The sequence below is a fragment of the Symphalangus syndactylus genome, chromosome 19, assembly GCF_028878055.3.
Source record: "Symphalangus syndactylus isolate Jambi chromosome 19, NHGRI_mSymSyn1-v2.1_pri, whole genome shotgun sequence".
NCBI classification, from domain to species: Eukaryota; Metazoa; Chordata; class Mammalia; order Primates; family Hylobatidae; genus Symphalangus; species Symphalangus syndactylus.
The window spans coordinates 41298174-41314217 of NC_072434.2; the positions used below are offsets into that span (position 1 = coordinate 41298174).

General features: G+C 45.4%; 1 protein-coding gene across 1 annotated transcript in view; it reads right to left on the reverse strand.

Moving 5' to 3' along the window:
• The window catches only part of CACNA1E (calcium voltage-gated channel subunit alpha1 E), a 503244-nt gene that overhangs the window by 317925 nt on the left and 169275 nt on the right, over positions 1-16044 (reverse strand). The window contains exon 4 of the mRNA XM_055233511.2: positions 13853-14119. Coding sequence (XP_055089486.1) covers positions 13853-14119 — 267 coding nt within the window. The remainder of the gene's footprint in view (positions 1-13852; positions 14120-16044) is intronic.

Genomic DNA, 16044 nt, shown 5'->3' on the forward strand with positions numbered 1-16044 from the left:
GAAAGAGATAGTTGCTCTTCTCCCATCTACTGATCCTTCACTCCTTCATGAGTTAGCCTCATACCCAATGATGCTGCAGATAAATGCAAGTAGTTCACAGTATCATCCTAAAAAGATACTCTGTTAGGGAAGAGTACCTGCTGGTCTTCTGGTCTAACCCAAGGCAGCATGAAACAATGGAAAGACAGCAGCCAGTGGCACCAGTCAGACCACATCTATCTGTGACCTTAGGCTAATCATCTATAAAATGAGAACAATATCCACTTCACACAGGGTTGGATTAAATGATATACTCCTCTAGAGCACACTGTAGAGTGCCTGTCATACAATAGGCATTCATTAAAGGTTAGTTTCCTCCATCCATTCTCAGGGATGCATATTGAGGAACAGAAAGCTCTCCAGGCCTGGAGGGAGGCCCCTATAGAATAGTGGTAAAATTCTATGATAAAAAGACACGAAGGTAAGAGAAGACGAGAAATGGTAAGGCATATGATTATGCAGGTTGTTCTGCACCCAGCCTTTTTCACAGTGGAAGTACAGAAAGCTGTTAGAAGTTCTAATTTCCTAGAATCTATTCCTTTGCTTTGCTCTCCTGAGCCTGTCTACTGATGTTTGTGACAGAAATGAGCTCAGTCTTTCTCAGCCTGTACAGTCTTTCTGAGTGGGCATTTGTTACTCTTTAATCATCGCCAGGGAAAGAGGTTACCCAGAGATGTAACATCCTTATCCATAGAACTTCAGGTGGGGGGAGGTGGTGGGGCAGATGGTGATCTCAAAATAAATAAATACCTCTCTATGAGAAGGAAGGGTGCTCTTGCCAAAATGCCCAGATCCTCGGATTGACACAGGCCCATATTCCTCAGACCTGCTCCCTCCTCATGTTACCACATCCACCTACTCACCCCACCTCCAGACAAGCCCACACCCTTCAACTGCTCCTCATATCAACAGACTAGAAGAACACATGCATCCTTGTGCATCCATATGGCTCAGTTATTTCACAAATACAAATTTCCATGCAAAAACAATCCAAAGTTAGCAGAAAGGAGAGGCAGTTCCTTTAACTTTTTAGGCCCACTCCTTAATTTCTTTTGAGTGCTCTGTCGGGTTTCCGGAAGCCAAGTGGTGCATCCTAATTCTCCATTCTCGTCCACACCAGTAAACATTTCCCACAGGTAAAATGCCCCTAATATCCCTAGCAGAGGACCTTCACCAAGCTCATTAGGCAAATTTCCAAGAGTCCCAAGCAATGGCGGTTTCCCCTTCCCCCCACAGCACCCTAACCCTTTCAGAAGCTTCCTCCACAGTTAATGAATTCCAGTCTTTTCTCTCTTATCTGATAGAACAAACATAGAGGCCCTAAATACCCAAGAAGCCTAAGCAGATAGGAAGTAGTTAGCCAGGAGGCTGGCAACCCCCAGGAAGGAAATCTGCCCAGATGCCAAAGATCTAAAGGGGATGTTTCTACATGCCATCCATCAAGCCATCTGAAATTTTTTGCTACCATTTTTGTTCAAACAAAGACAAAATCAAATGAGTTTGTTTAAGGTTATAGATCATTTTAAGTATCCTATCTGTTTTTATCAAAAGCTTGCTGGGAAAATTCCACATCATTATTGCTCCTGAAGATATTTTTTCTGGTTGTAAATCCAAATGTGTCCTTAGGTACAATACTGGTATAAAATCAGCATTAGAAACATATAAAGGAAACAGGTTTTGATGTATATATTTTAAATCTTATTTTTAAAAATGTAAACCCAATAACTTTGAGAAGGAAGAAAAAAAGGCATGTGGAAAGACTATTTAGCTTCAGTGATTAAGAGCGCAAGCTCTGATCCAGGCCTCCAGCTCTTACTGTGCGATCTCAGGGAAATGAGTTAACCTCTCCACACCTTAATCCTTCTAACTGTGAAAGACAGAAAACAAGAATGCCTATCTCTGTAGGATTGTCATGGAGAATCAATGCAATAATTCATGGGCAGCACTTAGCACAGTAATCTGGCACATAGTAAACGTTCAATAAGTGTTATATATTTATAAATTCTATCAACATTAACACTAATACTAATACCTAATATGTTTGCAAAGGGCTTTCATACACATTAGCCAATGCTAACCTCACAACAGTCTTATAAGGTAGGCAAAGCAGGGAAAGTGACCTCCACCTCACATCTGAAGACACTGAGGCTCAGGGAGGTGATGAAACCAACGCAAGCTCACGTAAACATTATCTGGCAGCACTCGGGTTAGAAACTTGGTAAGAGCCAGGAGGAAGTAGGACAGCATTGTTGGAAAGAGAAAACATAGCTGCAGAAGTTTAATGTTTATGTATCTGAAATTAACCATATACTAATAACCAAAATTTATTCACAGCTTACTATTTGCCAAACATTGTTCTAAGCACTTTGCATGTATTATCTCATCTGACCTTCACAAAAATCCTATGATACACCCCAGAAGCAAATTACTATCTCCGTTTTACATTTGAAAACTCCAAGGCACCGCAAGGTAAGCAGGTTGCCTGAGGCACACAGCTATGAAGTGGCAGAGGTGATACTGAGATTTGAATCCAGAGGTCATTTTTAACAACGACACCCTAATACCCTAATGCTTCCATGCAGAGACTGGTAAATCCTGAACTCTTAGGTGAAGTTTTCATCAACTGGGCATTGGACTAGATGACATCTAATATCCCTTCAACTCCTGAGATCTAGGACACAACACTTTTATTGTCTAAGAAAGAAATAAAATATTGTCTGAGTCTCTGAAAATGATACCTAAAGTGGACTTTGGAGAAACCAAGATGCTACATCCTGCTTAAAATAGACATGAAGTAGTCATGAAAGTGTGTACTGATTTCAGTAAAACATGTGACAAGAATATCGCGCACAATATTTTTACAGACAAAATACAGAAATGTCAGTAGGCTAAAGCACAGTTCAGAATACTTGAGAAAAGCTGAACAGTCAACGCACACTGACTGATACACTGATGATGAGCGGAAAGAGGGTCCCTGATTCTAAATATATTTTTATCAGTTACTCGAATGAAAGCATTAAGTATTTGCTTATAAATCTGCAGATGACATAGCATTTAGGGTGGGGAGCTTACTCATGAAACAGCAAAGTCCATAGACAGTGTGGTGTAGAAATCACTTAAACTTTGGATTCGGACCACTTGGTTCAAGCTCACCGGTGGTGACCTTGGGCAAGTGATTTAATCTTCTTTAGCCTCAGCTTCCCCATATTTAAAATGTGGATAATATACTTGTTTGAAGTAGAGCCTGAAATTTGGTAGATGCTCAGTGAATGTTCCTTGTTCTCAATTGAAAAGGATCTCTACAGGATAAACCGTTGGAGCAAAAGCAAGGAGATAAAATGTACTTGATATAAACACAGAGTCCTGAATCTAGATTCAAAAATTAAACTGAATGAGAACAGAGTGAGAGAAAACTAACTCTGTCATCAATTCATATAAAAAAAAAAGATTCAGAGATTTTAGCTGACTACCTCAAGTCAGAAACAGAATGCCACTTCTTTAAAAAAAAAAAAAAAAACACGTTAAAAAGTATTTTAATTCAAACTAATGTGTTAAATGCTGATGTTAATAAGCATTGCCTTATTACCTGGTAATTAGATAATGTCCCCCCTCCCTTGCAGGGATTTTAAACCAATACTAAAATTATGTGGTATGCGTTACAACAAAGTAATAAATAAAGTGCCCTATGAGAGCCAAAAGGAGGAAGCTGGTCTTATTCGGCCAAGAGAAATCAAGGAAGGCTTCACAGAGGAAGTGACCTCTGAGTACAATCTTAAAGCCAGACTCATTCCAGGTGGAAGAGCAGCAAGTGCAAAGGCATGGAGGCCTGGAAGAGGATGGTGCCTTCAGGGATCGGCAGCTACTGAAGCAGCTGGAGAGACAGTGATTACGGTGGTCAAGGAAAGCTGGGGCAATGTGCAGAGTGGCTCATGAGAAGCCCTGCATACCAAGCCAAGGAGACCCTACCCAGTTACAAAGCTAACAAATGACAGAACCAAAGGGGGGCTTAAGCCTTCTGACTCATCATGTATTTCCTCTGCCTGTGCCATCCTGTACAGTAGCCACTAGCCATATGTGGCTATTTAAACTTAACTAAAATTAAGTCAGTAAAATTTAAAATTTAGTTCTCAGTTGCATTAGCCACATATCAAGTCCTTAAGGGCCACATGTGCCAAGAGCCATGTCTATCATCACCAAAAGTCCACCAACAGTGCTGTTCAATGCCATGGGATCATCAAGTGAAAGGAAGTAGACTGAGTCTATATTGCTTTACAAAACAGCAAACAGGAAGGGAAAGAACAGATGGAAGCAATAAGGAGGAATATTTCCACTTCCTATATCTTAAGTTTTTTAATAACAGAAGAGCACCCTGTCACTGGAAGTATTCCAGCTTGACAGTCATCTTTCACAGTGATGTAGAAAGAGTTTCTGTATTGAATTCATGACCTTTGGTTAGAATGTTTGTGTTCTTTCACAGCAGCCTGGCTGAAAGCCCAGTGCAACCGTATCTCTCTAGCTCCTTCATATAAAGTTCCTGTCATAATTACTCATAAAGGCTTTGATATTTGGTTGAGAATCACTACTCCTGATAGCCCAGCATCCCAACATCCCAAATTGTGGGAATTTTTTAACATGATAGATGTTTTTAAATTGTGATTCATAGACCTCTAAAATTGAATGCACAATTGTATGTGTATTTTTCAGGAGAGACAGGTCTATAGCATCAACCACATGTCAGCAGGATTTGTGATCCCAATATAGAAAGCAAATGAACAAATACGGTACTAGAGGGACTTAATGGTCCCAACACTCCAAAAAGAGTCATCTAGATGCCATCTAGACACTAACTGAGGTCATCTAGACACTTACTCAGGTCACTACTCAGACACTTATTCAGGTCATACTCTAAAGTTCCATAGAGTTTCAAACTGACCCTGAAGAACCTAAAGACCATCACCCTACAACTGAATCATTTTAGAGCTCAACATCTCCTGACCTTCAAGAAGGAGGGAAGTGGGAGTAAAAAAGAGCAGGAAAATAAGCCCAAGGCACAAAAGTTGGATAACTCAGAGTCAAGTTGGGGAAGGTATCATCTGACAACTTTTTGCTGAGATGCTTATTGAAAGCTCTCTTGGAAATCTTGGTGGCTCATTTTCAGTGTTAGCCTACAGAAACAAACACACCCAGTTAGATGTAATACCAGCTTACCAGCTGGGGAACTTGCCCAGAAAATCTAAAGGCTGCTGAGCTATTAGTCCATTTTTGAAATAATGACTTTGTTCTAAATATCACCTGATACATGACAATTGTACAAGGATTTACTTCCAGGTCCTATAATATTTCTAGAACTAAAAGGTCTGATTTCTAGAACAACATACCAATTCCTCTGTCATCTGGTATAGCTGGAGAAGAACACTTTGGTTAATTTAACAAAAAAAAAAGTGGTAATGAGCTACTTATATAATCAATATGAATTATAAATCACAGAAAGCTCAAAATACAATGAAGTGCACACAGCATTGGAACTGTGTTGAATATAGTGCAATGAATGCTCTTCAGAAAGCACTCCAACACTCTGTGGTACCTAGGGGGTCACCACTACAAATCTCATTTGTCATTATACTATATGCCAATTAATAAAGAGTTCCATGTAACAAAATGCCAGATAACAAATACCCTGTTTTTTTTTTTTTTTTTACAGTGAGAAAGCCTGCATCAAGTAATACAGAAACTGAAAGAATCCTGAGGAAAACTATGAAGTAGCTAAATCTTGTCTTTTACAGCCTCCCAATTCCCATGTGATGATCCTTCACTCCCCTCCCAGCCATCCACTGCCCTCACACCACCTCCTGGTAACCTCCTGTCCCCTCCCTGGGGCTACACCTGGTCTTACAGGTCCTGTTCAGGGCAATACGAGGCACTTTGTTGATGCTTGTTAACTGATTAGTAGCCAATTTGGGTATAAATCATCCAACAAAAGTTTACTGAATGCTCACCATGTACCAGCATGTGCTAGGTGCTGGAATTAAATGGGTGCATGTCCCTTCTCAGAAGAGCCTGCTCTCAGTGATAAGTCCTGAAAGAACAAGATAAACTAACTCAAAGTTGATAACGACATATATTTTGCTTAATATGTCCCTGTTCTCATGGTCATCAGCATTTTGTTACAGAAGTCTCAAAGCCTCCTCACTATCCAAACCCAAAGCACAAGCTTTTGTTAGCAGCAGGGCTTTAGCTGGTAAATGAGAGAGATTTGGGATGAGGAAATGCATCAGCAATTTGTAAGACTGGCCTTCTAGAAAGGCATTGCCAGGCAGAAAACAAAACCATGTACAGCAATGGTTCTCAAAGCATGATGTCCAAGACCAGCAGCATCAATATCACCTGGGAACTTGTGATCAACAAAAATTCTCCAGCCCTACTTCAGACCTACTGAACCAGAAACTCTGGAAGTGGGGGGTAGTAATCTGTATTTTAACAAACCCTCCAGGTGATTCTGAGACACAGGTTGTCAGCCAGCAGTGTAGATGAAATGGGCAGACCGCCTATGTCTGACATCAACACGAAGGAACTAAATGAGGAATTAGCCTTGATATTGATGGAAATCACTGCTGAAAGGAATGGTCGCTGATAGAAAAGCAGCAAAACAGTTCCCAGGAGAACACAGCTGGAAATTGCCAGGAGTTAGTGAGTGACTGTTGAAAATCCATTTCATGCTTTCTGGCTCTGACCAGTCCCATGAGACAATGGTGTGGAAATTGAGAAAGAGGCACAGAAAGTTTGAAAAACTTCCAACCTACAGCTAAGCTGAAGGCTGAGAAAGACTCGAGAGTATTAATTTTCCTCCTAGTGCTGGTTTTCAGAGCCTCCGCTCTGGATCCAGAAGGCCACACACGATGTCCTGCATCTCAGCAATGATGCCATAGACTGAGTATCATCAAGGCTCCACCCATGATCTACACCAGAGCATTTCTTCCTTTCCCCTCTAGCCTGCTACCTACCATCCAGCTACATCCTTTTTAATCCCTCCCCCAAAGGGAAGAAAGATGACACCCCCTCTTTAATGACACAAGTCTTTGGAAACTCAGGCATATATCTGAAAGAGGCTTTCCAAATTCTCCAGAGATGAAGAGAACCGATGCAGCCCAAATGCAGCAAAAATGCAGCAAAAGACCAAATGCAGCACACGCAAAAAAATATAGCCTCAAGACTACGCAGAGTTGCAACAGTGATTCAGATCAACCACCCACAGGCAAAAAAAAAAAAAAAACACGCTTGACACAGGTGCCAGGCAGGGCCTCTCTCTGAAGCCTCACGTGGCTGGAGCGTGGCTGGAGCCTGGCTGGGCATATTATTCCCAAGCCCCACCCACCTGCTTCTGGGATTAACTACTGCTTTACAAATGGGTCTATTTGAGGCTCCTTTTTTTTTTTTTTTAAATAAGTAAGAGGATTAAGGGTGGAACTATCTAGTCCTACAAATTTGGAGCTCAAAATACAATAAAGGAAGCTCCTAAGAAGTACCCACTGCTCTGGGAGGCGGCAGGGAGGATGTCTGAGATAACTGACACATTTTAAAGTCATTCATTGCTGTTCCCCTTAATCTGGCCCATCTTCACCTTATAAGAACACATCTTCTAGCTGCTCCCTGCTTTCCAGAGATGAGGACACTGGGGCTCATCAAGCTTTATAAGGAAACATATTTGGGGTGCTCAGTGAGCAAAGATACACCATAAACATCTCCCTGCAATAACCTTAACACTAAGAAACCAGGAGGTTGGGGGAGTCTAAAAACTTTGTGCTATACCTTCTGTCCTTAATTAAGATTGATGCTGGAAACATGACTGATGGGTGAACCCACACATGTGTCCTCTCTCTGTGCATGTTTAGAAGGCTTGGGAAAAGTAACATTGATCCAAGCCCCTCATGTTTCTATCCCTCTGTGGAAGGGACTGCTTTAGAAGCCATATCGTGGTGGTGGTAGCGGTGGCGGAGTGTTAGACACTAATTTCCATGCCTGGTCCCGATAACTACCCCTGCTCCCTGTAATTCCTATAAAAATTCACACTGGAATTTGAAAAGAAATGGTTACAGAGGACTGTTCCTTAGCTTAGTCGTTCAGCATTTATCAGTGTGAAAACCCAAGATGATGAGACGATTCAGAGTGACATGTACCTTCCACTTAACCACGGTCTCTGAGTAGAAAAGGCTAGTAGTTGCATATTTTGGGGGCACTCAAATGTAACAGGGCTGGGTAGGAGGCAGTCATCATAAAAAGGACAAGAAAAAGCAGGTTACAAGATTTCTCCCCAGCTTCCTTTCTGTTGTGTGACAGTCCCACTGCAGAAAACAAAGGTCTTAGAGAAAAAGTAGATTCCTGAAGTTGGTCCTCTGTGAGAGACCTTAATAATCCTATCCAAGAGGAAGACAAATAACCTTCCTTTTCTGAAAATTCTAGGAAAAACCCACACATATAATGAATTATTCACAAAGGCTGAACCTAAAAATGAGAGAGGGAGAAATATAGAAAGATGAAAAGACCAGCAGAAAGAGAAAGTAAAGACCTGGTCTCTCTCTCTCTGTCTCTCTCTCTCTCTCTCTCTCTCTCTGAATAAAAGGATATTAATTAGAGTTGCATTTAGGTTTCCTCTTTTATGTCTTTGTGGTCAGTGATAAGCAAAATAAGATCAGCAGAGTCAGCATTGATGGACTGGATTGCACATCTGGGCTTTGGTGTCTGGTGAGCTGTAGATTTCCAGGCAGCCCTGTGCATGACGTAAGGGAGGTGGCTGACCTGCTCATCAAACACATGGAGTCAAGGGTTTGCAAGAGTTCTGAGAGCTTAGCAAAGCTTCACTCAGTTTTATTTTCACCAAGAATATGAAGATTGAAAGAAACCAGATGTTCCTATAAAGAAAGGGGAAAGCAGCAGAGTTTCAGGGGGAAAAACACCTACATTTTGTACAGCAGTGCTATAAAGAGATAAGTAATTTTGTATGGAGCTAATAATTTCAGAGTCTGGATGTTTCAGAAGAAGAAAAAAACAGGCCTGTTCTCATTACTTTCCTCTTCCTCCTTTAATTCATAGCATGCACTGCGCCTATTGCAGAAAAAGCAAGTAGAGGGAAGTGGAGAAATAATGACATGCAAACCAACAGACAAAACTATCACATTGAGGATATTTTTGTCTCTATCCTCAAGTCATTTCATTTCTGTCAAATTCCTTCACTCCAACTCATTTTCCAGGCTGCATCCCAATTACAAATGGTCCCCACAATAAGTCATGGCCTGGTTTCCAGATGAAACATTACCCACACTTCATATCAAAAGCAAAGCCAACAGGCAATTCAGAGATTGTCCTGGGGTGCTCAGAAAATGAAGGACTTTCTCCTACAGCTCCAGTACCAGCTGCAGTCACTATCTGTTTCACCATCTGCATCCATGCACAGGTACACAGAAGATATGAAGCCTTTCTGCATTATCTGATCATAGGATATAATTACAGACTTCATCCTTGTTAGCTGCCATCATCTTCCCTAATCAAGGCATGTTGACTCATGATTCACTAGAGTTACATCAAACCTGAAATTCTTACCAGGACCTCAGTCTACTATCCTGCAATGTGCTATACATTTATAGGCAACAAAAGCAGAAGAAAAGAAGATACCAAAATGGGAGATTTAAGAACTAAAACTTTTGGTAATCCTCACCAAAATCCTCCAAAATAAATGGACATTTTACAATGGGAGATTCACAATAATAAAGCATGCAACCTCTGATCCATAGCCAGAGTGCTTTGGGGATACAATGAAATTCTCTACAATAAGAAATCATGGATTAATGTCCACAGGTTCATTGTGATGAGTTTCATTATCTCAGGGCTGTAAACATATTTGACCTTCCTACTGTAAGCCATATTCATTTCCACACGAAACATGTGCTCCTCTGCTGAGACAACCAAGGCAATGGAGGTGTGGAGGGAATATCCTATTGCCCAACTCTGGCGTAGAGTCTCCAAGCCAGACACACTACTTCTTCCCTTCACACCCGTGACCTGGAAAAGTTCAAACAAGTGTGGGGCATCCTGCAAACCACGTGAGAGAAGCTGTATGCCCACAGGGTAACTGGCCCTGGGCATGAAACAGTGAGAGCTGGTAAGCGTGAGGCACAGTAAACATGGGAGGGCACTCAGAACAGCCAACTGCCAGAGAAGATCTATTAGATGAGCAAAAAAGAAAACGAGGAATCATATAGAATGTAACATCACATTTTAAATCACATTAGCATTTTTAAAAAGAGTATGGTATCCACTGCAGAGGAAAGTGCCATAAGAAAATAAAATTATCTCCCTATGCAGATGTAGCTTCCAAGAAAAATGAAACACATTCAGAGTAGGCTGTTGACTTGCCACCATCTTTCATGCCAAATCTGGGTTATCTGGAGCATTTCTTCCCATAAGAACTAGACCTCCCCTATTAATAACTGGATAAAATTACCCTCCCCCTCCAAGTCAGGGTGATCCTAGAAGCATAAATTAAACCATTCCTTTTACTTAACCAATCTTTTCAGACAAACATGATTAAAGACCAGTAATGCGCAGCATGATGAGACCACTAATGCGGCACATAGAAATGTGCATTATCCTCCTCATCCTACAGTGACTTTCTGCAGCCAATGAAAGTGTAAGTCTCAAAACGTGTTGTAACACAAACAAAATCCTCAAGCATGCTAAATGTGCATATGTCAATATGAAAGCAGGTCTTCACATGTTTTCTGAACAACTGAACAACCTGCCTTTCTTAAAAAAAAAAAAAAAAAAATCTGGCACTTACAAAGAGCAAAGAACTACTTCCTAAACTTTAATGAGCATATTAATCACATAGGGATCTTATTACAATGCAGATTCTGATTCAGCAGGATTGAAGTGGGGCCCAGGATTCTGAATTTTTAGCAAGCTCCCAGGTGATGTGGATGCAGCTCCTTGCTGTCTTTGAGAGGCAAGAATCTAGAAGACTTCACCTGAACTAAGACCCCTCCCCACTTCAGGCATGCTGAAATTTCTGAAAGACGCCTTTAATAGTAACAACTAGTGTTTCCTGGGTAATTAGATAATGTTTTAGGCACGTGATATATAGTAACTCATTTAATTCTCCCAGTATTATTATCCTCATTTAACAGGTAAGAAGACTGAGTCACAGAGTAATGAAGCAAGTTTTCAAGCTCACAAAGCTGGTGGAGGAATTAGGATTTGAACCCAGGCAGCCTAGCTCCAAAGCTTTATGGGCAACCACTATCCAGACCGACTCCCAGTAAGACAAAGCAAGATATTTGGGGAGTTGTTTGTTTAGAAAGGAAAGGAAGGTGAGACTAGGAATTTAGGTGCCTTTCCCACGGAAGCCCAATATTTCCACGTGGTCACCACCAGAGGGAATATATTAGTCAATTACATTGTACATGGTGTATTTTATATTTTCCAACAGGGCTCCACTAAACACCTTAGCAGATGTTCCCTGAACACTGTTACCACAGCCTACATGCTGTAGAATCACTGTGAAATTTCCAACTATGCAGACAGAAGAGACCATTGGGACAGGGCTCGGGGCCAAGGCACTGAGCATCATGCTGAAATCAACTCCCTCGAGAGTCTCCCATTTGACTCTCTTTGGTACATTTTTGGCCAAAGACAAGAAAGGGAGGAGTAAGACTCACAGCCGCACCTTGCGCGCTCGCAACGCCTGGTGGAAAGGCGGTGTCTTTGCAGCGGAAGAGAAAACGTGAAAAAAGGTGACCGCATGGTGTAGGAAACGTGCCTGGTTTCTCAGCCCTGAGCCTGGGCCCGGCCAGAAGTACCCGAGGTGCTGAACCCGGGTAACTGGGGAGCCCCGGGCCGCTGGGAGTTTCAGCGGCGCTGTCCGAGGTGCCAACGATGGCTGCTGGCACACTTTGCCACCGGCGGGGCTGTTGGGTGGCTTTGTCTACCGCAAAGAAACGGGAGAGCGCCTGTCTGAATGAACACGCCCCTAAGAGAGGGGCACAGCAAGGCAGCACCTGGTGGATAGGAAGATTTAGAGAACTGTAGAAGCCGAGTGAGAAAGGAGGGCCCAGCTGGGAAATCTGTAGACCGCCTAGAGGAATATTTGCAGCCGCAGCACACAACACAATGAGATCTGTCCGCTTTGTGCAGCGCACCGGCAGGCGTGACTGCAGGGACCCGACCCCTCCCCCGCCCGAAACCTCCACCCTAGCTAGACACGTTCAACTCAGGCAATGGATGGCCCGGGATCACTCTGTGGGAGTGGAGCAGGGGAGCGGGATGCAGAGAGGAGGAGAGAGGCAGAAGCCCAGCCGGGGTGGCTGTGGGAGGATGCGAACAGCAGCAGGAAGAATATCTGCTTAGAGATGCTCCTTCGTTTCTAATGAGGGGTGCTGCCTAGAAGCACCACGCGCCAGCCAATCACCGAGCTGCTGAGGCAGGGAACTAGAGAAGAAGAAGGGGAAGGCCAGAGACTGGGGTTGGGGGAGTAGGGAGATGCCCAGGCCCTGGGGGAAATGAGCCGCGTGTCTGGCTAATACTAGAGACCCAAGGCAGCTCCAGCTGCCTCACTGCTGCACACCTGGACGGTGGGGGTGGGAAAGAGGAGAATAGGGGAGAAAAGAAGGGACCTCCTTTGCAGGTGCATCCCTCTCAAAGTCCCATGTCTCCAACCCCATCCCCATATTTAACGCCAGACCACTAGCTTGCCTCCTACTAATCCCCTTCACTGCCTCACCACCCCCAATTCCTAATGGTCTTGCCAGGCGTCCAATCCTTAGTGAAGAACAAGGCAGTAAGCTGCCTAATCAGCAGCCTGCATTTGGTGCAATTGATTAAACCTGCAAAGAAGCTCCTTCCATGCCTGTTCACCCTGACACCACCACCATCAGAGATGGCCCCCACCAGTGCTTTGGGGAGAGCAGTTCCTTTGGAGCTAGGGAGAGAGAGACTGCATGCACACCTCTGGCCTCAGCGGATGAATTCAGGCCCAGCCGATCCACCTGGATCCTGGATACTGGGAGAGCAATCAGCTGGGTCAAGCACTAAGAAGCAAGAGTACCCAACCAAGGACCAAGGAAAGGACGGGCCTGATGAGCTGCTCTTTCTTGGATGAGAGGAGAACTCCAAGTTTGAGCTGTTTGGGCTGTGGCAACAGAGATCACCTCCCCTGACAGATATTCATGCCACTTTCAGTAGAACTTAAACTTAAGTCCCTAGAGTTAGCTGAGTCCCCAGCCAAAAGCCTGTTTTATTTATTCATTTGTCTATCTGTACACAGGGTTTTGGCCCTGGGAACTTCTGAACTGATAAATCCCCTCATGGAGCCTTGACTTCCCTACAGGAAGACAGTGCAGTGTCTCCTGGCTGGTGGGGATACGGGCAGAGTGGCTGGCTTAAAGAAAGAAAAATGAGAATTGATTATGAAAGGAAACATTGGGGCAACCCAATCTATGTAGAGGGCGGCATGTGAAGGGAGTAGGGGTGGGGAAGTGGCTGGGAATCAGACAAAGCCCAGCCCAGAAAGGGACGCACCCAGGGACACTAGAGATTTCCACATAGGAAAAATAAAAAACCAAAAGTCTTACCTTGAAAAACACTAGTGCCCAAACGGGTCTCCACGGCACCAAGCTTGCCCCTTAGATGCACCGAAGAGTGTGCTTCAGCAAAGGGACAAATTGGCACCAGGAAGGGGTGAGGGATACATTCCATGCTAGGTACCCCCCTTCACCCCAAGAAATGCAAAGGGGGAGAGGGAGTTATGGTGGGCAAGAAAGGATATGGCCAATCGATGAGCTTCTTGGCATATTTCCTGACAATGTTATCTTCTCCGAAGATGAACAGGGATCTGTTGACGGTGAAACAGTTCTGCCGGACGGGAATGGGGTTGTACAAAGCCATAGTCCGCGCCCTCTGCGCTTTCGTCTGCTTGTAGGCGGCCGCCTGCCCCGAGGCCAGCACGGGGGTTCCTTGCCGGTTCCTGCTCTGGTCCGAGTCTCCATCGCCGGACCCCGGCCTGGCGACCACCGCCTCCCCGAAGCGAGCCATCCTGAGGTTTAAACAGACAGAAGACACACAAAGGTGATCGCGGCCGAACACCCGCACACAGCAACAAGCAGAAAAACACACGGAGACTCAGAGCCGCATCCAGACAAGCACGGGGACCACCGCCTCTGGGGAGCTCCGCGAGCTCTTCGGAGAGGCAGCAGCAGCAGCCCGCCGCTGTGAACTGTTGAATCTAAATGCAACCTCTGCGAAGCTCCATTCCTCAAGAAGGAAAAAAAAGAAAAGAAAAGAAAAAAGAAAAAAGAAAAAAAAACGGGTGGTACGGCTTGGGGGAGCTCAGTTTCTGGAGGAAAATATTTTTTTCAAAATGCCAGTGTGTGGTGGTGTTCAGGGACCAGAGAGGAGAGGGGTGGAGTAGGCTGCTCTTCAAACATAGCTCCTCTTCTGGCAGACGCACCACCTAGTTCAGGGAGAGAGGCAGTCACCGGCCCGCTAGGTAACAGTTTGGTGATTTATTGGTTGGGGGAAGGGGTGGGAAGGAGGGGAAAATGAAAACAAAAGAACTTTAAAAAAAATAAACAAAGATGAGGACGGGGTTACGATGACATGCTTTATAACGCCAGCCCCAGCAAGTCCATCTAAGAAATTCCACCGCGAAGACTTGGGTCTTTATATCTGTCAGCAGAGACGCATCCAAAGGTTGGAGAGAGAGGGAAGGAGGTGGGGAGAGCGATATTGAGGTTCCTGCGTAAACCGCAATGCCCAAAATCTCAAAATAAGAAGTCGATCCAAGCGAAAACGGACAAATGACTTCAAAGCTCCTGCGCTTGGGCTAGAAGTTGAGCAGCATCCAGAGAGCAGCGAAGCCTGAGTGCCAGCATCCGCCCGGAGCGCTCGCCACCGCCGCCTCCCCGGATCAGCATGCAACAGCGATCCGCGGCTGCGCCGCCGAGAGGGCGGGAGCGCGAGCGGGCGGGCGGCGAACACCGGCGGACGAGGAACAGGTTGCAGCCGAGCCTCGCGGCGGCCTGGCACCACACTTGTCCACAGACCGAACTTCCTCACTGACGGCTGGGTCTTCCTCTTCCACCCAGGCAGCGCCCTCCGCGGAGCACTGGAGAAGATGCGGAAGGAGAAGGGGGAGGCGAGGCAGGGGACAGTGAGCGGAGCGCAGAGGCGCAGCGAGGCGCGCAAGAGCGCTGGGAGAAGCGGGGGAGGAGCTGGCCAGGCGGGAGGGGCGGGGACGCAGCCGGAAGGCTGGAGGTTCCTGGGAGGTGAGGCTGGCTTGCCTTCTTGATTTATGTGGCCAAAGGGTAGCAGCCACCTCTGCAAAGGTCCAGTGAAGAGTCCCCTTTCTCCCAAGTAATGCTGAGAAGAGAGAGGCAGGTGCAGCCAGCGATGCGGCGTTGTCTCCGCAAGAGAGCGAGGGCCTGGCGTGGGGCGCACACGCACGCGCGTCTTGGGTCCCTGCAGAGAGGTGTCCCCAGTGCTGTGCCCTGTTCGGTGGCGGGAGCGGTGCCACGGGCCCGCCGCCGGCCTAGTAAGGAGTCGGGGCCTTTGCGCGCCTAGCGCCATGGCCGCGTCGCCGCTCCTCCGCACCTCCCAGGCTCCACGAACACTGCCAGGGATTTCCAAGGAGAGGGCAGAACCGTCTCCCCATCTCCCCACTTAGCACCTGGGAGGCCCCGTGGAGGAGGCTAGGACCTCTGGGGGTTCCACACTCTGCTGCTGGTGCTGGCTTCTGGCGGGAGCTTCTGCCCTCACGGGGCGGGCTCCCGGTTCCGCTGTAGGAAAGCCCTGCCCCACCTCTCCTGGAAGGGCCCTCCATGGTGAGTTATGGGCTAAAACTACCCTTCTCTAAATGCGAACAATCAGAAGGATCCTCCAGCCCCCCATCCTTTACTCCCAAATAAGCTCCACGGACTTTCTCAAACCCACCCCATTAATGTAGAAAAAAAAATAGAATTG